Source organism: Propithecus coquereli, unplaced genomic scaffold, assembly GCF_000956105.1.
Source record: "Propithecus coquereli isolate 6110/MARCELLA unplaced genomic scaffold, Pcoq_1.0 Scaffold101, whole genome shotgun sequence".
Lineage (NCBI taxonomy): Eukaryota > Metazoa > Chordata > Mammalia > Primates > Indriidae > Propithecus > Propithecus coquereli.
In genome coordinates this window covers 3,465,964-3,480,906 of record NW_012133970.1, presented here as the reverse complement: position 1 = coordinate 3,480,906, position 14,943 = coordinate 3,465,964, and the positions used below count along the sequence as shown (strand labels likewise).

The 14,943-nt window shown below is 59.2% G+C and overlaps 1 protein-coding gene across 1 annotated transcript; it reads left to right on the top strand.

The window, feature by feature from the left end:
• The first annotated feature begins 1,110 nt into the window (after positions 1-1,110).
• Positions 1,111-13,984, top strand: EFNB1 (ephrin-B1). The gene is made up of 5 exons (XM_012643769.1): positions 1,111-2,037; positions 10,446-10,723; positions 11,535-11,627; positions 11,811-11,936; positions 12,081-13,984. Exons 1-5 carry the CDS (start codon positions 1,910-1,912, stop codon positions 12,491-12,493), a joined length of 1,038 nt encoding a protein of 345 aa, XP_012499223.1. The 5' UTR covers positions 1,111-1,909; the 3' UTR covers positions 12,494-13,984.
• Positions 13,985-14,943: the final 959 nt, after the last annotated feature.

Here is a 14,943-nt window from a genome sequence, read left to right as displayed (position 1 = left end):
GAGGGTGGTGGTTCTTGCCAAGGCCAAGCCCGTCCCAGATCTTGTGTTCAAGCGCGTGTGCCAGGCTTGTGTGTGCCATGCTCTGGGTGGGAGCTCCCAGTTTGTCCCAGGCGCCTGCAGTGCTACGGAAGACAAGCAGGGGGAGACATTAGCACGTGGGTACGTTTGATGGAGTCTGACCAAGGAGAGTGGGTCGGACCGGGAGTGTCTGAGCTATGGGATCGAGCCAAGTTATAAGCAAAGAGGCAGGGAGGGGCGGGGAGAATGGGCCAGGGCTGGGAGACAAAGACTCAGATGGCGAGGCCGGGCGAGGCTAGAGTCCGGCGTCTCAGGGCCAGGATACCCGCTTTTGCTTTTTCAAAAGCCTCCTGCTATTACCTTTTCCTCTTGCCCTCGAGGTGTCTTTCATTATTGAGGTGCCCTCTCATTCCCGCTTGCCTATCCCGGGGCCTTGCCCGCTCCTTCGGACAAGACTCTAAATCTGGGCCCCAGGGGTCCCAAACGGCTCCCCCTCAAAGCTGGGACTCCGAAGGCCTGGTCCGCAGGGGCGAAGAACTCGCTTCCCCCTCCGGACCCCATATTTGACCCTCCCTGAGTTTTAACCTCCTGCTGCTATCAACTTTTATGTTCCAGACTCCAGGTCCAAGGGCAAGCGGACAGTGTATTTCGAGGGCGGAAGGAGGAAAGCCCACCAGAGCCCTACGTGAGACGGGACGGGGAGCAGAGAGGCTGTCCTTGACATGGAGGTTTGCACAGAGCAGGACTTCAGGGTTCTTGTGTGTAAAAAGAGAATGGAAGTACTTTCCCCGGGTACTTGGGACAGGGCCTGTCTGGCCCAGGTCAGTGGGCTGGGGTGTTGACCAGACGCGCGGGAGGAGAGCAGGCCAGCGGCTCTTGAGAAGTGCCAACTTCCCACGGGCTGAGCGCTCTGGGAACAGGACTAAGCCGGACCCAGCCCTAACCGCACGAGCCGCACACTCAGATTGGTGCCATCAGGAGCGCGGCGTCCTTAAGAGCTCCCTGAAATCCCGCCCCCTTCCTGCTCTGGGGGCGTGGTATGGGGCAAGGACCCCGTCACGGAGCTTGCTATTGGCTAAGAGGAGCAGGGTTGGCCTTGCGTTCGCCTGAACAGGGGAGTAGACAGCTCAGCGGCAGCGGAGGGAGTCTATGCGCGCTGGACAGCAGTGGGAGGTGTGTGAGGCTTGCACTGGCCGCAGACCCTCCGGCTCAATCGCCGTGGAGCAAGGACTCGGCGACCGGGCTGTCGGGCTACCCGGCCTAGGCTTCAGAGGCGCAAACTAATGGGACTGGCTGGCTCGGCAGCATCTCCCGGCTCTTTTAAGTACACTGAGCCGGGCCCGCGCTGAAGTAGAAGCTGTCGGGGGGCGCGCAGCCCGGAGTCCCAGTGTGGCCCGGAGAAACGGAGCCCGTGCCGGGGCGGCCCAGTCGGGAGCCCGGAGACTGAGCTTGTGTTGTGGGGAGACCCCCACTTCTTCCCAGGGCCACCGACCCCGGGACGGTCGAGGCGTCGGGGCGGCCTCCGAGCCCTCCCGTCGGGGAGAGGGCGCAGAGTCCCGAACAGTCTCGGGGAGCCGAGCGGAATCGGGCGGGATCACCCGGGGGCGCAGAGCCCCCGTCGCACCTCGTGCGGCGGCGAAGAGGCCAGGGGAGCAAGCCCTCGGAGGCCGCAGCCCATGCCCGGGTTGGGGGCGGCTGCCTAGTGAGTCCTCCTGGCCGGCCGGGCGGAGAAGAGCGACACCGAAGCCGGCGGGAGGGGAGCACTTCAAGGCCGGCGGCTGCGGAGGATGGGCGCCTGAGCGGCTCGGAGCGCAGCGCAGCACGGGAAGGCGAGGCGAGCTTTGCTGAGGAGGCGCCAGGGGATCCCGAAGTGCAGCCTGTCCCCGGGAAGATGGCCCGGCCTGGGCAGCGTTGGCTCGGCAAGTGGCTTGTGGCGATGGTCGTGTTGGCTCTGTGCCGGCTCGCCACGCCGCTGGCCAAGAACCTGGAACCGGTATCCTGGAGCTCCCTCAACCCCAAGTGAGTAACTTATCTGCTCTGGTCCCCGGGGGTGGGAGGCACTCCTTCGGGGTGAGGCCGCGCGCCCCCGAGTGCGTGTGGGGAGGTCTTCGGAACAGGAGCGGCGCCCCATTTTGTCTCCGGCTTTTTCGAGTATGTTTTCCTGCGGGCGGGCAGAGCAGGGTGCGGCGGGGCGGGGTAGGGGCACTCGGATGCGTTGTGACCCCTGGGCTTCCCGGCCCTCGCCTCCGCACGTCCCGGATCAAGTCGAGAGGGTCGCACCAGGCGGAGCTGGGGAGTCCGGGCGCTCACAGCGCACCTAAGAGCAGGGTGGGGGCGAGAACGCAGCCCCCTCCGGGGCCCCTGGGAACGTGGTGGTTTTCGCGGAAAGCCGCTCTGGGGACGAGCTCGACTTGGGTGAGGGACGAGGCTGGAACACAGGTTCGTCGTTTGCTTAGCTGCGGAGGGAACGCGGAGCGGAGCCGGCGCTTGGGGCGGGTAGCAGTGCCTGCATCCCCACTCGGGCTTCTCCCATTTTCATTTGTCTTTCTTCCCTGTTTGCCTCCCTGGCTTTTCGCTTTGCCATCTCTCCTTGCCCCCCCCACCCCTTCTCCCTGCCGGGGCGGTAGAAAGGCGGGCGCTGCTCCCAGGCTCACAAAGGCAGCGGGTGGAGAGGGGCGGAGTGGGAGAGGGGTTGTTGGGGGGGGGTTCGATCCAGCGCCCGTCGGGGGTCCAATGGAGCCGGCAGCAGAGCTTCAAGGGCCCGCCAGGGTGGAGAGCGGCGGCTGCTCCGGCGAGGGAGGTGGGTGGGGAACTAGCGATTCCTGCCCAGGCAGGTCTGGTTGGCCCCCAACTCTGTGTCCTCCACATTGGTGAGCTGTGCTTAGCTTTCCCAAAGGCGATGGGGGGCAGCTCTATAAAAAAGAACCTTTCTTTTCTTTCTTCCTTTCCCGTCACAACTCTCCCCCTTCCAAACAACACATACACCTTTCAGGGCGGTGGCTCCCTGGTTTCTGGGTTGTTAGTGGGGAGTCGCTGGTGCTGTTGTGGTGACCTCTGGACCTTTTTCTCTCTTGGCATCCAGGACTCAGGTTGGAATCCAGGGTCAAAATTGCTCTTCTTCCCTGTTTTCTGAAAGTCCCGACAATGTGCGAAGAACACCACTTAGTGGGAAACTGGGGGGCCTTGACCTGCCCCATCCATACTCCCTGATTCCTGTATCTGGAATTTCTTCCTGTCTACTCTTGCTGGGCTCCCCGCTAACTTCCCAGGCTCCTGCCCGCCTTGGCCTCTTGGGTCCCAGAGGCAGTGTATCTCAGCCCTGGAGCAGGAGCAGGCAGCTTCCTTAGTTCTCTTCGTGGGTTAAGGTAGGGTCCTATTACTGGTTGGTGGGATGGCTAAACCAGGGTGAGGGTGGAGGGCTCTGCCTGACTACAAGGAAAGGAGTTGGCAAGAATGTCTCCCCTAGCCGCAGTCAAACTGGGCGCAGCACTCTCCTAATAGCAGGGACTCAAAATGGTCTGGGGGGCCGTGGGCTGCTGAGCCTGGGGCAAAAGGTCGTGAAGTGCTCTTAGTTCCCCCGTAAGGGTGGAGGCTGGAAATGCTCTTTCTCGAGCCAGGAGAGTTGAAATCCGCCTGGGGTAGCCCATCATGGGGACTCATGGGAGTGACCTAATTGCTCTCCGTGGTCTCTAACCAGAGATAGCAGGCAGCCCCACAGCTGGAAAGGAGCCCTCCTGCGGAGTTGGGGGGGGACTGGAGGAAACAAGATCTGTCTGAGCTTCCCCCTTTCTGTGTTCTGAGCCTTAAGTGCTCTGGACCAGCATACAGGTTTGGGGACGTTGTATCCCTTCTGCTCCCCCTCCCCATCCATCTCAAGCTGAGGACAGGCGTCCTGGGTGGGGGTGGGGAGTGGCTGCAGACTCAGTAGAACCTGCGGGAATTCCATCCTGTAATCGGGCCGATCCTGGGAATGGTCAGGGACCGATCCTGGTGTGTGTCGCCCCCCAGTTCCATCTCTGCTCAGGGGTTTGGAATGCAGCCGCTGTCTGTGTGTGTTGGCGTGGGGTGGGGGGCCAGAGGACAGGAGGGAGGTGCTGCCCTCAGCTGTACTTGAGCTCTGGGGGCTGCCTCCGCCACCGCGCCCAACCCTCAGGCTGCCACAGCCTTTCAAATAAACAGTCTCTCTGTCTCCCTCCCTCTCTGCCTCCTGCCTGAGTTCTCCCTCTCAGGCCCATGTCGCTTCGCCCTCACACCCTCCGCAAACAGCGCTCACCTCCCCTCTCCAGCGAGGCTCGCCCGCTCTCCCTCTTTCTCACACTCCCTCTCACTCTTAGTCACTCTCTGCCTCTTTTTCTCAAGTCCTTTTGTTTCTCGCACATGCCCGTGCTCTCCCTCTCGGGCTCATTTTCTCTCTTCCCTCCCCTCTTCCTCTCCCGGCTTTTGGTCTCTCTCCTCAGCTCTGTCAGGAACTGGCAAACCCCCCCCCCCAGCAAAAAAATCTCCCAGTGCCTATAAATCCTACTTAATTGCTTCCTCCTTGGGAAAAAAAATCAAAATAAAGAAGTGGTGGGGTTGGGGGTCTGCTCGCAGGTTCCAGGGTGCACGCAGCCCAGCCCTGACTAGAGGGGCAGCCAGAAGGGCTGGCTCAAGACTCCCCAGCCTCTTGCCCAAATGGGTGCTATGCTTTCCGGACTGCTAGTCCCTGGGTGGCAGAGCTTCTGCCTCCTCGGCCCCTCATGTTAGATTTGCCAGATGAGTGCAAGGTGGGGGGATGGGTTTGGTCCCGCTGGAGTTCGGTAGGAACCGGGAGTGTATGTGCTTGAGTGTGCATGGGTGCCCACGGCTGGGTGGGGGGCTGTGATCTAAATGGTCCCAGGGTGGCCCCTCCCCCAGCCACTTCCCCAGGGGAGCTTGGGGCAGCCAGCCACCCTCACACTTGAGTCCTCGGCCAAGTCCAGCTGCTGCAGTTCAGTCTCGCAGTCCTGTTCTGACCCCTTCCTGCCCCCCACTCAGGTTCCCCCACTTCCAGGGAGTGAGAATGTGCCTGAGATCACATTACAAACCTTCCCTTCAAGAGGGTGTGGGGGGGGTTCGGCTTGGCATCCAGGACCCTTGACTCCAGCACGGGTGGGGGCAGCTGCAGACCCCAACCCATGCTTGCCTGTTCTAAGCCAAAGTGTTGGCCCCAGCCCTGCACAGCTGTTCCAGCTCACAGTCCTGGGGAGGCCAGCTCAGGGGGCCCCTTTCCGGGGTGGCTAGGGACCTGACCTCTTCTACTCTGTGGCTGATTGGCCACAGGTGGGGGCCTCGGTGATGAGAACCCAGCAGCTCCTAAAGTCCCCTGTTCCCCTGCTTCCCCACCCCCACACAGGGCAGCCAGGCAAGGGCAGGAAGGACCTGTGAGGCTGGGGTGGGGACTGAGTCGAGGGTTCCCTTTCTCCCGTCAGGCTCTCTGTTGCCTCATCAGCTCAGGTGAATGGGCATGGGTGGGCCCTGGTGCTACAGTTTCCTGGGGTTAGGGCCATGGGCACAGTGGGCCAGCCAGGAGGCTGCTGGTCGCCATGGGAGTATCAGGTTTGGGGGAGGGTCCACCCTGTGATTATTAGGGGAGCTGAGGTAGGGGCCTGCTCACCAGCCACATTCCGGGTTCCTTGGCCTGTGGCCTGTAGCAGCCCCTCTTGGGTGTGTTTTCGTGGTCGTGGTTTTGGGTCAGGGTGCTCGCAGCCAGGAGCTTTTTACTTCCAAATGATGCCGTGTTCGGCATGCTAGGTAACAGCCAGGCAGCACCTGGCTCCTTACAGCGCGTTCTCATATGCGGTCTCCTCGGGTGCTCTCAGCAGCCCTGGGAAGTAGGTATTGGCCCATTTTCCAGATAACGAGGCATATGCCCAGACAAGGGAAGTGACTTGCCTAAGGGGGCAGAGCTGTGCTATGTGCCTTTCATTCCACACCATCCTGCTGCCTTGAGTCTAGGAGAGATCAGAGTTCAAGGTGGGGTTTGGGAAGAGGCCCTGGCTCCCTGCCCCTGGGTTCCCCTCTCACCTCACAGGTGTGCTTGCATCTGTCCTTGTGACTCAGGCCCTGCCTGCGTGGGATGAGCAGTGCTCCAGCTTCCTCGTTCGACTTTGCTAGGCCTACCTGCAAGGGCCAGCCAACTCTGCCCCCTGAGCCCTGAGTACCGCCTTTGGTTCCTTTCTGGGCCAGGAATCTCTCTTCTTCTCAGGGACCCCACAGAAAGCAAACAATGGGGAGGGGGTGGTTAAATCCCCATTGGGTACTAGCTTTGGCCAGGTGGGGCAGAGGGAAGGGCATAGTTCAGTGTAGGTGGGGAGGGTGACTTCCTCTGGGACTCTCCTGGCTTCCCTGCCTCCGACAGAGATGTGTGTGCCAGGACCCAGCTGCTGTTCCTGCCCACCCACGCCTGGGCGGGCACTGCTGGGACACGCCAGGCCTGCTCCTGCCGCCTTGGGGGCTGGGTGGAGCTGGGGGAGTGAAAGAGGAGCCTTTAATTTGGGGGCTCCCCACCCTTGCTGGGATGAGAGCATACTTGAGCTCTGGCTTGGGGTCTGTCCTCCATTGGTCTTACCACCCTGGGGGTGTAGGTGCAGTGGTGGTGCGGTCACTGAATCAAGGCTTTGCCTAGAATCTTCTGCCAGTCTTAGACTTGCATGGCCTGGGACCAGGACCCCACTTCTGCCACTCTCTGACCGCAGGCTGCTAGAGCCTGAGGGAAGGGTGAGGGGAAGGAAGCGTAGAGCTGGTGAGATGTGGGCAGCTTTCCGGGCATGACCATCCCAGCTGCAAGTTCGCCGCCACCCCCCGCCCCACCCCCATAGATTGCATGTGTACGGGTAAAGAAGGGCTTGTCTGGACAAAAGAATGGGGGGCAGTTGGTTTCTGACCAGGCCAGGGCCTTGGATGCTACTGTCCCCAGACCCATTGAGGCTTTTCATATCCCAAGATTTTTTAGCAGTCATGGGCAGTACCTCTAAGCTCTTCTAAGCTTGCTAGAAAGGCTGAGGGAGGAACTGGGGCTAGGGTGGAGGGGAAGAGGCAGGCCACAAGATAGCTGGGATAGCTCAGGCTGCCTCCCCCAAGTCCTTTTACTCCCCAGGGTGGCTCCCTGGGGTCCCAGGGCTAGCAGGGGCTAGAGAGGGAAGGCCTCAGGGGTTACCATGGAGACCTGCTTCAGGCTTCCTGCTGGGCCATGTCAATCCTTTTATTTTCCAGAAAAGGGCATTGTCTGGGGGTGGCCCCAGGCAGGAAAGCTTGGCTTGATAATGGGGGAGAGTAGTAAGGTGGGGGATAAAGAGTTTAAGTTGAGGACAATCTGTTTCCCTTCCTCCCTTAGCCCTACTCCTAAGCTGGCGAGTAAGAGGAGAGACCTATAAAGTGTGACCAGTGCTCTGTCTGGCTTTGGGCTTCACTCTCACTGGCTACATACCCACCCCTTGTGACCCCTGTGACCACTTTCTTGGGCCTCTCACAGGCCATGACAAAGTTTGCCCCATGGTGGGGAAGACACTAAGATGGCACTAGTATGGGGGATCAGGGTCAGGGAAGGCGGTTCTCATCAGGCTCCTCTCCCTTCTGCACTTTAGGGGAAGGTGAGTTTCCTTCTGCCAATTTCTATGCAGATGAACTGATGAATATTTATGAAGTCTGTTCACTGAGGTTGAGGAGAGTCTGAGGGGTGTTGGGGGCAATAGTTCTCTTCTCCCCACTTCCTCACCATGTAGACAGCTGTTTCCTCAGTATCTCTGGGTTTAAGGTAGAACCCCAAGTAGCTAGAAGGCTTGTGCCAATTCCTGGGCCGTGGAACCAGGGTGGCAATGGGAGACACACTCAGGGCAGACAAGACTCCTGGTGAGTAAGGCAGGGCCGAGTGTTAGAAAGGTGCGCCGGCTGGTGTCCCTTTGCATGCCTTCTGTGTGGCTGCAGGTATGTCTCGCTGAGGTGCAAACTGTACAAGGATTCAGCTAAGGTTTTAGGACCTCTTAGACCTCTAGGGGTTACCATCCTGGGTAGGTTTAGGCCCCTCAAGTTGGCTTTGAGACCCTCTCTTCAATGAGAACGTTCATCTGATCACTCATTACCTCGTGCAAGGGGCCTGGACTCGGTAGATCTCTGAAGTTCCTTCTGGCTCTAAGATGTTAGAAGTTGTCTAATCCTGCCATCTGGACAGAACCAGCATAAGCGTTGCAAACTGCAAAATGCCTTGGGAATTCTAGAGGCTTTGGGGAAACTTGTTGACTTTGTATGGTGCATGGGATGTGGGCATTTCCTCTCAAGTATTTCTCCAGGCCTCTATCCCACGCCTGCTTCCTTTCTGTAGAGCCATAGAGTTAGGTACCAAGGGGGGAAGCCATCTTCTTGCTCTTACCCTCCTGCACATCAAGACAGCAGCTCCCAGCTTGACGGAGCCTCACTGGACGTGGAGAGAGTGCTGCTTGTCTTCATCTGCTTCATCCATGTGGTCAGTCTCCCTCCTCACCTACTTGGACATCATTTCCCTCCCTTGGATGAGGACACAGGTTTGACAAGGCATTTGCCCAGAGCTCCCACGTCGGCCCTTATTGCTTGTTGTGCCCACCATGTAATGGGCCCTCAGGAAACGGAGCCACTCTCTTCTCAGATGGTTGAGCCGTGAACCGGTGCTCCTCACCAGAGCAGCCCCACGCCACCGTGAGCTTCATTCTCTTTAAGCACTGCCTTCAGGCTTCTGTTGTCCCTCCTGCTAGAGGGTTTGTCACCAGTGAAATGAAACCCACCCTGCTTATTGTGTGTGACCCTTGAGGCCTTTCAGTGTGGCCCCAGCTGATCTCCTCCACCTCTCCTTCTGTTCCTCTCTCCCCATTCCCAGCCAAGCTGGACCAATCACTGGCCTGGATTTTGTGTCCCAGCCACTGCTGTCCACTCTTGCTGTGTGTTGACTTCTTATTCATCGCCCAGGACCTACTGTCATCCTGCCTTTTCTGTGGAACCACCTCTGATGCTCCCCTCAGAACCTTCAGGTAGCCCGCTGCTGTCTATCGCTAGAGCATGGGCCATTGACTTTTCTGTCCCAATCCAGATGATGGGACCATATCTTTCCTTCCTAGTTCCCCTCCAAGAAATAACACTGAGCTCATGGGTACTTAGTGTTAGTATCTGACCTGCCTCTTCGTAGACCGTTTCTGAGAAGGAGCCAGACATGTTGAGGACCCCCTGTGTGCTAGGTGTTCTCCATGTGCCATCTTGTCCCCCCTCCACTACCGGTAGGTAGGGGCTCTTACCACCCCCAGTTTGTAAGTGGGGAAACCGAAGCTCAGAGAGGTTAGGCAGCTCATCCAAGGTCACAGAGCTAGTAAGGGCCTTGCTTTGGAATCTAATTCCAAAGTCTGTGTTCTTTCTCCTCCGTGATGCTGCCTTGCTCTCAGCACCAGCCTGCCCGGACTCTCTGACTGTGTGCTTAGGCAAGGACAGAGTCGGATGAATAGGTGGCCCTGGGCAGCTGACCTCCCCTGCTGTCCCCTAGTGCCTGGCTCAAAAGGCATTTGTTCCTCTCAGGAGCTAGAGCAGGAGCAGTGTGCAAATGAGCGGTTAAAATACAGACGGTGGGGTTCCTGGGGCCCTATCTTACATCATCTGTCATCGCTGGTTGGGCCCCTTCTCCTCTCCCTCTGTTCTTAGGAGCGAGACTAGTGAAGTTTGGGACTTGACGCTTTCGCATCATGGGGGTGGGGTGAGCACTGGTGGCACACCGCACAGTGCAGGGGGAGAACTGTGTGGAGCTGCACCTGGCCAGAGACTGCGGCCATCCTCTGTCGGCTCCCGGGGACGCCTGTCCTATCTCAGCATCATGCCCACGGTTCGCAAGGATGGCGGAGAAGGCACGGGTCCCAGACAGGTTGAGCTCCCCGAGTCTTTGGCTGGGAGCTGCGGGGGTGGTGACTAAGGCATGTGTGGGCTTGTTTTGTGTGTGTGTGTGTGTGTGTGTGTGTGTGCACGCGCGAGCGCACATGCGTGTTATGTGGGGGGGGAGGTAGCAGCGGCCATGAAGGAATGTGAGTGTGTTGCGCGGTGGGGGAATAGGGCTGCCACCTCTAGACAGCTTGGGCCCAACACCTTGGTACCCAGCCCATTGGCCACGTCAGCCCCCTGCGGAAATGCCACATTAGGACAAAGGGCTCCCCCAGCCAGGCAGTGCCCCACCCTGCCGAACAGTCAAAGCCTGGCAGCCTTGCCCATGGGCCACCCCTTCCACGCCCTGCTGGCAGTGTGGTTCTTTCTCCCACCCCCAGCCTGAGGATGGAGGAAGGGCAGGAGGCCTGCTCTCGCCATCTCCGCCCAGCAGGCCCGGCCCAGCCCTCGTCTGCTCCCTGGGTTCTGGGGCGGCCTTGGCACCCCCCAACCCTGAGGCCAACCATGTTCTCCCTTCTGGGCAGGTTCCTGAGTGGGAAGGGTTTGGTGATCTACCCGAAGATTGGAGACAAGCTGGACATCATCTGCCCCCGAGCAGAAGCAGGGCGGCCGTATGAGTACTACAAGCTGTACCTGGTGAGGCCTGAGCAGGCAGCGGCCTGCAGCACCGTGCTGGACCCCAACGTGCTGGTCACCTGCAACAGGCCAGAGCAGGAAATCCGCTTTACCATCAAGTTCCAGGAGTTCAGTCCCAACTACATGGGCCTGGAGTTCAAGAAGTACCATGATTACTACATTACCTGTGAGTGCCCGCCCAGCCCCTCCCGTGGCTCTCTCCCTGGGCTTAACGCTTTCCTGTCCCGCAGCAGTGGGAGCGTCTAGGTGGTGCAATGCTACTGCACACGGCGGAGGCCCTGCCCGGTCTGATCCCCTGTGAAGGCTGGCGTGCTCTCCTGCCAGCCTGGCCTTGGAATTCCGGCCCCAACATTCACCAGTCGGCCTGCCGCCAGCTCTCTTTGGCTCCGGGGGTTGGGTGGGAGAGGCGTCCAATTTGTGTTGCTTCTCTCTTATTTTCTTTTCCCACCTAAGTTCTGATCTGGGGAGTGGCAGAGTTTGCAGAGCCTTTTTCTTCATGGGAAACTGAGGCCCCAAGAGGCCAAGGGGCTTCTTGCCTTAGATCACGGAGGGAGTTAGAGACAGGGTTGGGACTCCAACCCAGTTCTCCTGGTTCCTACTCCAGGATTCCTTCCAGCCTGTGTAGAAGCCTCCTTCCTGGTGCCAGCCTGATTGCTTTGCCTCTGAGCAACATCTCCCAGTGAGAAGACATACTTTATCATCGCCACTGAGAAAAGGGGGCCAGGGCCTGTTCGTGATAGAGGATCAGTGGCCGTGGGGGAAGGGCAAGTTCTTGGCCTAGGCTGGGCTGGGCTGGGCTCCTCTGTTCCTAGCGGGTGGGAGGGAAGTCAAGGTTTACAGGTGGGTGGGAGCTGCTTGCCACTCCCGACTGCCAGGGCTGTCCCTGTTGGCTGAGGCAGCACTGGGGTTTCTGGGCGATGCCGGCAGACCCTTTCTCTCCTCCTGACTTCTCTAACTTCTCTGGCCTTTCCCTGCAGCAACCTCCAATGGCAGCCTGGAGGGGCTGGAGAACCGGGAGGGAGGCGTGTGCCGTACACGCACCATGAAGATCGTCATGAAGGTTGGGCAAGGTGAGTGCCCAGTCTGAGGGCCCCCTGCTTAGGCCTTTGGAACAGATGTTCCTGACTGGTGTGGGTGTGTTGGGAGTGGCGGGGCCGTAGGGTCAGAGCGCCATTCTTGGCCCACACTAGATGATTGAGGACACCTATGCTGGTGGGGTCCCTCCCTCTCACCTGTCCTCTCCCCACGTTCAGATCCCAATGCCGTGACGCCTGAGCAGCTGACTACCAGCAGGCCCAGCAAGGAGGCAGACAACACCGTCAAGACGGCCACCCAGGCCCCTGGTCGGGGCCCCCCCGGCGACTCTGATGGCAAGCACGGTGAGTGTATAGGTGTTTCCCAGAGGGCTGAAGCCATCGCTCGGTCGCCCTCTCCGGCCTTGTCTTGGAAGAAACACAAGCTAGGCCCAGCCTGAGATGTGCCCGGTGCCCCTGGCTGACCTCTCCACCCTTCCCCCTCCTCAGAGACTGTGAACCAGGAAGAGAAGAGTGGCCCAGGTGCGAGTGGAGGTGGCAGCGGGGACCCCGACGACTTCTTCAACTCCAAGGTGGCGTTGTTTGCAGCCGTTGGTGCTGGTTGTGTCATCTTCCTGCTCATCATCATCTTCCTGACGGTTCTACTGCTAAAGCTGCGCAAGCGGCACCGCAAGCACACGCAGCAGCGCGCGGCTGCCCTCTCGCTCAGTACCCTGGCCAGTCCCAAGGGGGGCAGTGGCACGGCGGGCACCGAGCCCAGCGACATCATCATCCCCTTACGGACTACAGAGAACAACTACTGCCCCCACTATGAGAAGGTGAGTGGGGACTACGGGCACCCCGTCTACATCGTCCAGGAGATGCCACCCCAGAGCCCAGCGAACATCTACTACAAGGTCTGAGTGTCCGGTGCGGCCTTGGGCCCCTGAGAGACAGTTGACCTGGACGGGACCTCTCCTTTCACCCCCACGCCCCTTCCCCTTGCCAGCTGTGCCCACCTTTGTATTTAGTTTTGTAGTTTCTTGGCTTTTATAATCCCCTTTTTTCCCTGCCCCCTGGGCTTCAGAGGGGGGTACTTGTGCCCCCATCCCCCATGCTCTTGTGCCTTCCCCCTCTGCCAGGCCTCTGGGCTCTGTGGGGGCGCCCCTTCGTGAAGGGCAGGGTTGGACGCTGATGGACAGCAGGCAGGGAGGCGGCCCCCTGGCCCTGCCCCTCTCTTGCCCCCGTTCCCCCTTCCCAGGACTGCTTGTCCGCTATCATCACTGTTTTTAATGCTTTTGTGTTCATTTTTTAGCTGTCAACTCATTTACATCTGTTTTTTGAAGAAAAATGGAAAAATGGAAAAGGCAGCCCCTCCCCAAGCTTTTTGAGCCTGGCCTGACCCAGTATAAGAGGGCCTGGGGCAGGATGTGGCCGGCCAGGAAGCATAGGATGGCATTTCTTTTATAGACTCCTTGGTATTTCTAGGGGAGGGGAGGGCAGGACAGGGCTGTTCCTGCCCATGAGGGAAGAGCAGAGTGCCACTGGCCAAAGTGTCCCACCCTCCCCTCCTGACCCTCTTTCTGCAGAGCTGACCCTGGCAATGGGGCAGTGGCTGCCACCCTTCCACCAAAAAAAAAAAAAATCCCTTCCTTGTGGGATTCTTGGGCATCTCCTGCCTCCCTCACTCTCACGGTAATTAATGTCTTAATTGGCTGTTGCCTGGGGAACAGGAGAGCTGCTGCAGGCATATGACCTCATGGGGGGTAGAGGGAGGTGAGGTGCCCAGGTGGCTATTTGCCCTGCAGAGTTGGGAGTTCCCCCCATCCCCCCCGCCCTGTTCTCTCCCCACCTTTGGCATCCTTTGGCCTGGTGGGGAAATAGAGGCCCAGGGTGGAGACCTGAGCGGGTATAAGGTCAGGTGGTCTGCTCTTGTTCTGGGCTCTAGCACAGGTGGGTCCCCCTCACCCAACCCAGCTCCCACTAGCCCCCCTAGTCTTGGACTGGGGTCTGGGAAGAGGAAGAGGCTGCCGGGGCTGGCCCAGCCCGCCGTGCACTTTGACCCCGGCTCCTTGCCAGCACGGCTGCTAACAGACTGCCTCTTGAGTGTGCCTTGCAGGCACTCCCCGAGCGGCCATGGAAGGAGCTGGGCCTTGCACCATCCACCTCCACACTGCTTCCTGGCCAGCTGCCCACCCCGGTGCCAGGTGGGAGAGGGAGCAGAACAGCCAGCCCCTTCCAGGTGGCAGTCGGAAGGGTTTTTTGTTTTTGTTTCTGTTGCCATTTGTGTAAATACTAGTCTTTTTGGAAAAAATAATGTAAAGATGTTTTGTATAAACTCTGAATTATTTTCTTGTTGCTTTTTTCTTAGAAAAAAATGAGAACTAAAAAAAAAAATTAACCACATGGAGAAATGGGTGTAAAATGGTGTCGTGATGTTGGGGAATGGCGTGTGAGGGCGTGCGCGTGTGTGTGCGCGTGCGTGCTCGTTCCTGCGCCCGGACCATTGTGATCGACGCAGGCATGGGAAGAGGGTGGCCGTCCTAGCAGAGCAAGATGTTTCAAGTACCCTATCCCCCTGCTCCCGGTTTCTCTGCTCTTTTGTTCTGCTGTCCATTTCTCTCTGGGACCATATCTCTCTGTCCATTCTGTCACCTTGGTAGCATAGGCCATGGGCATCTGTCCAGTCTGGCACCAGTCTCAGCGAGAGAGGGTTGATGGACGAAGGGATGTTCCCATGGGGACCTAGGTGTGTCCACAAGTACTGCCACCGCCTGGCTGGGGCTAGATCTGAGACCTGCTGGCAGGCCCAGCCCTGTCCTGCCTCAGGACGCCTGGAGGTGGATAGAAATAACTTCCCAAGAGCTGAGCCTCAGCTGCGGCCTGCTGGGTACTGGGCTGCTGCGGGCTGCCCAGTTCACCTCTCCACCAGAAGAATCCTCCTTCTGTCCCCAGAGCTGGGCTACACCAGCGATGCCACCATGGCATGCTTGGGGGCTTCTGGCTGGCAGTCGATGCCCTCAAGCTAGAGCAGCCCTGAGCACCCAGTCCCCCTCCCACAGGCTGATGAGCAACTTGCTCGGGTCAAAGAGTGTGGTCAGGGCCCTGAAGAGGGTTTGGCCTTCATCCCACAGCAGAGGCAGACTCCAGGGCCTGGGGCCTTCCTGCTCCAGGCTGGAGCAGCCCGCTGTTCTTGCGGGGCGCGGGGGGCGGGGGGGACGAGACTCCCTGTGGAGATGGCTAAGACAGACGTCAGGGGAGGAGGACAAGTGAGGTCCCAGCGGCTAAAAGTGGGTCAGAAGGCGATAGAGGAAAGGAAGAGGAGGGGACAGAGGAGAGGGTTGGTTAGTGATCTGGAGCAGGAAGCCCCAGT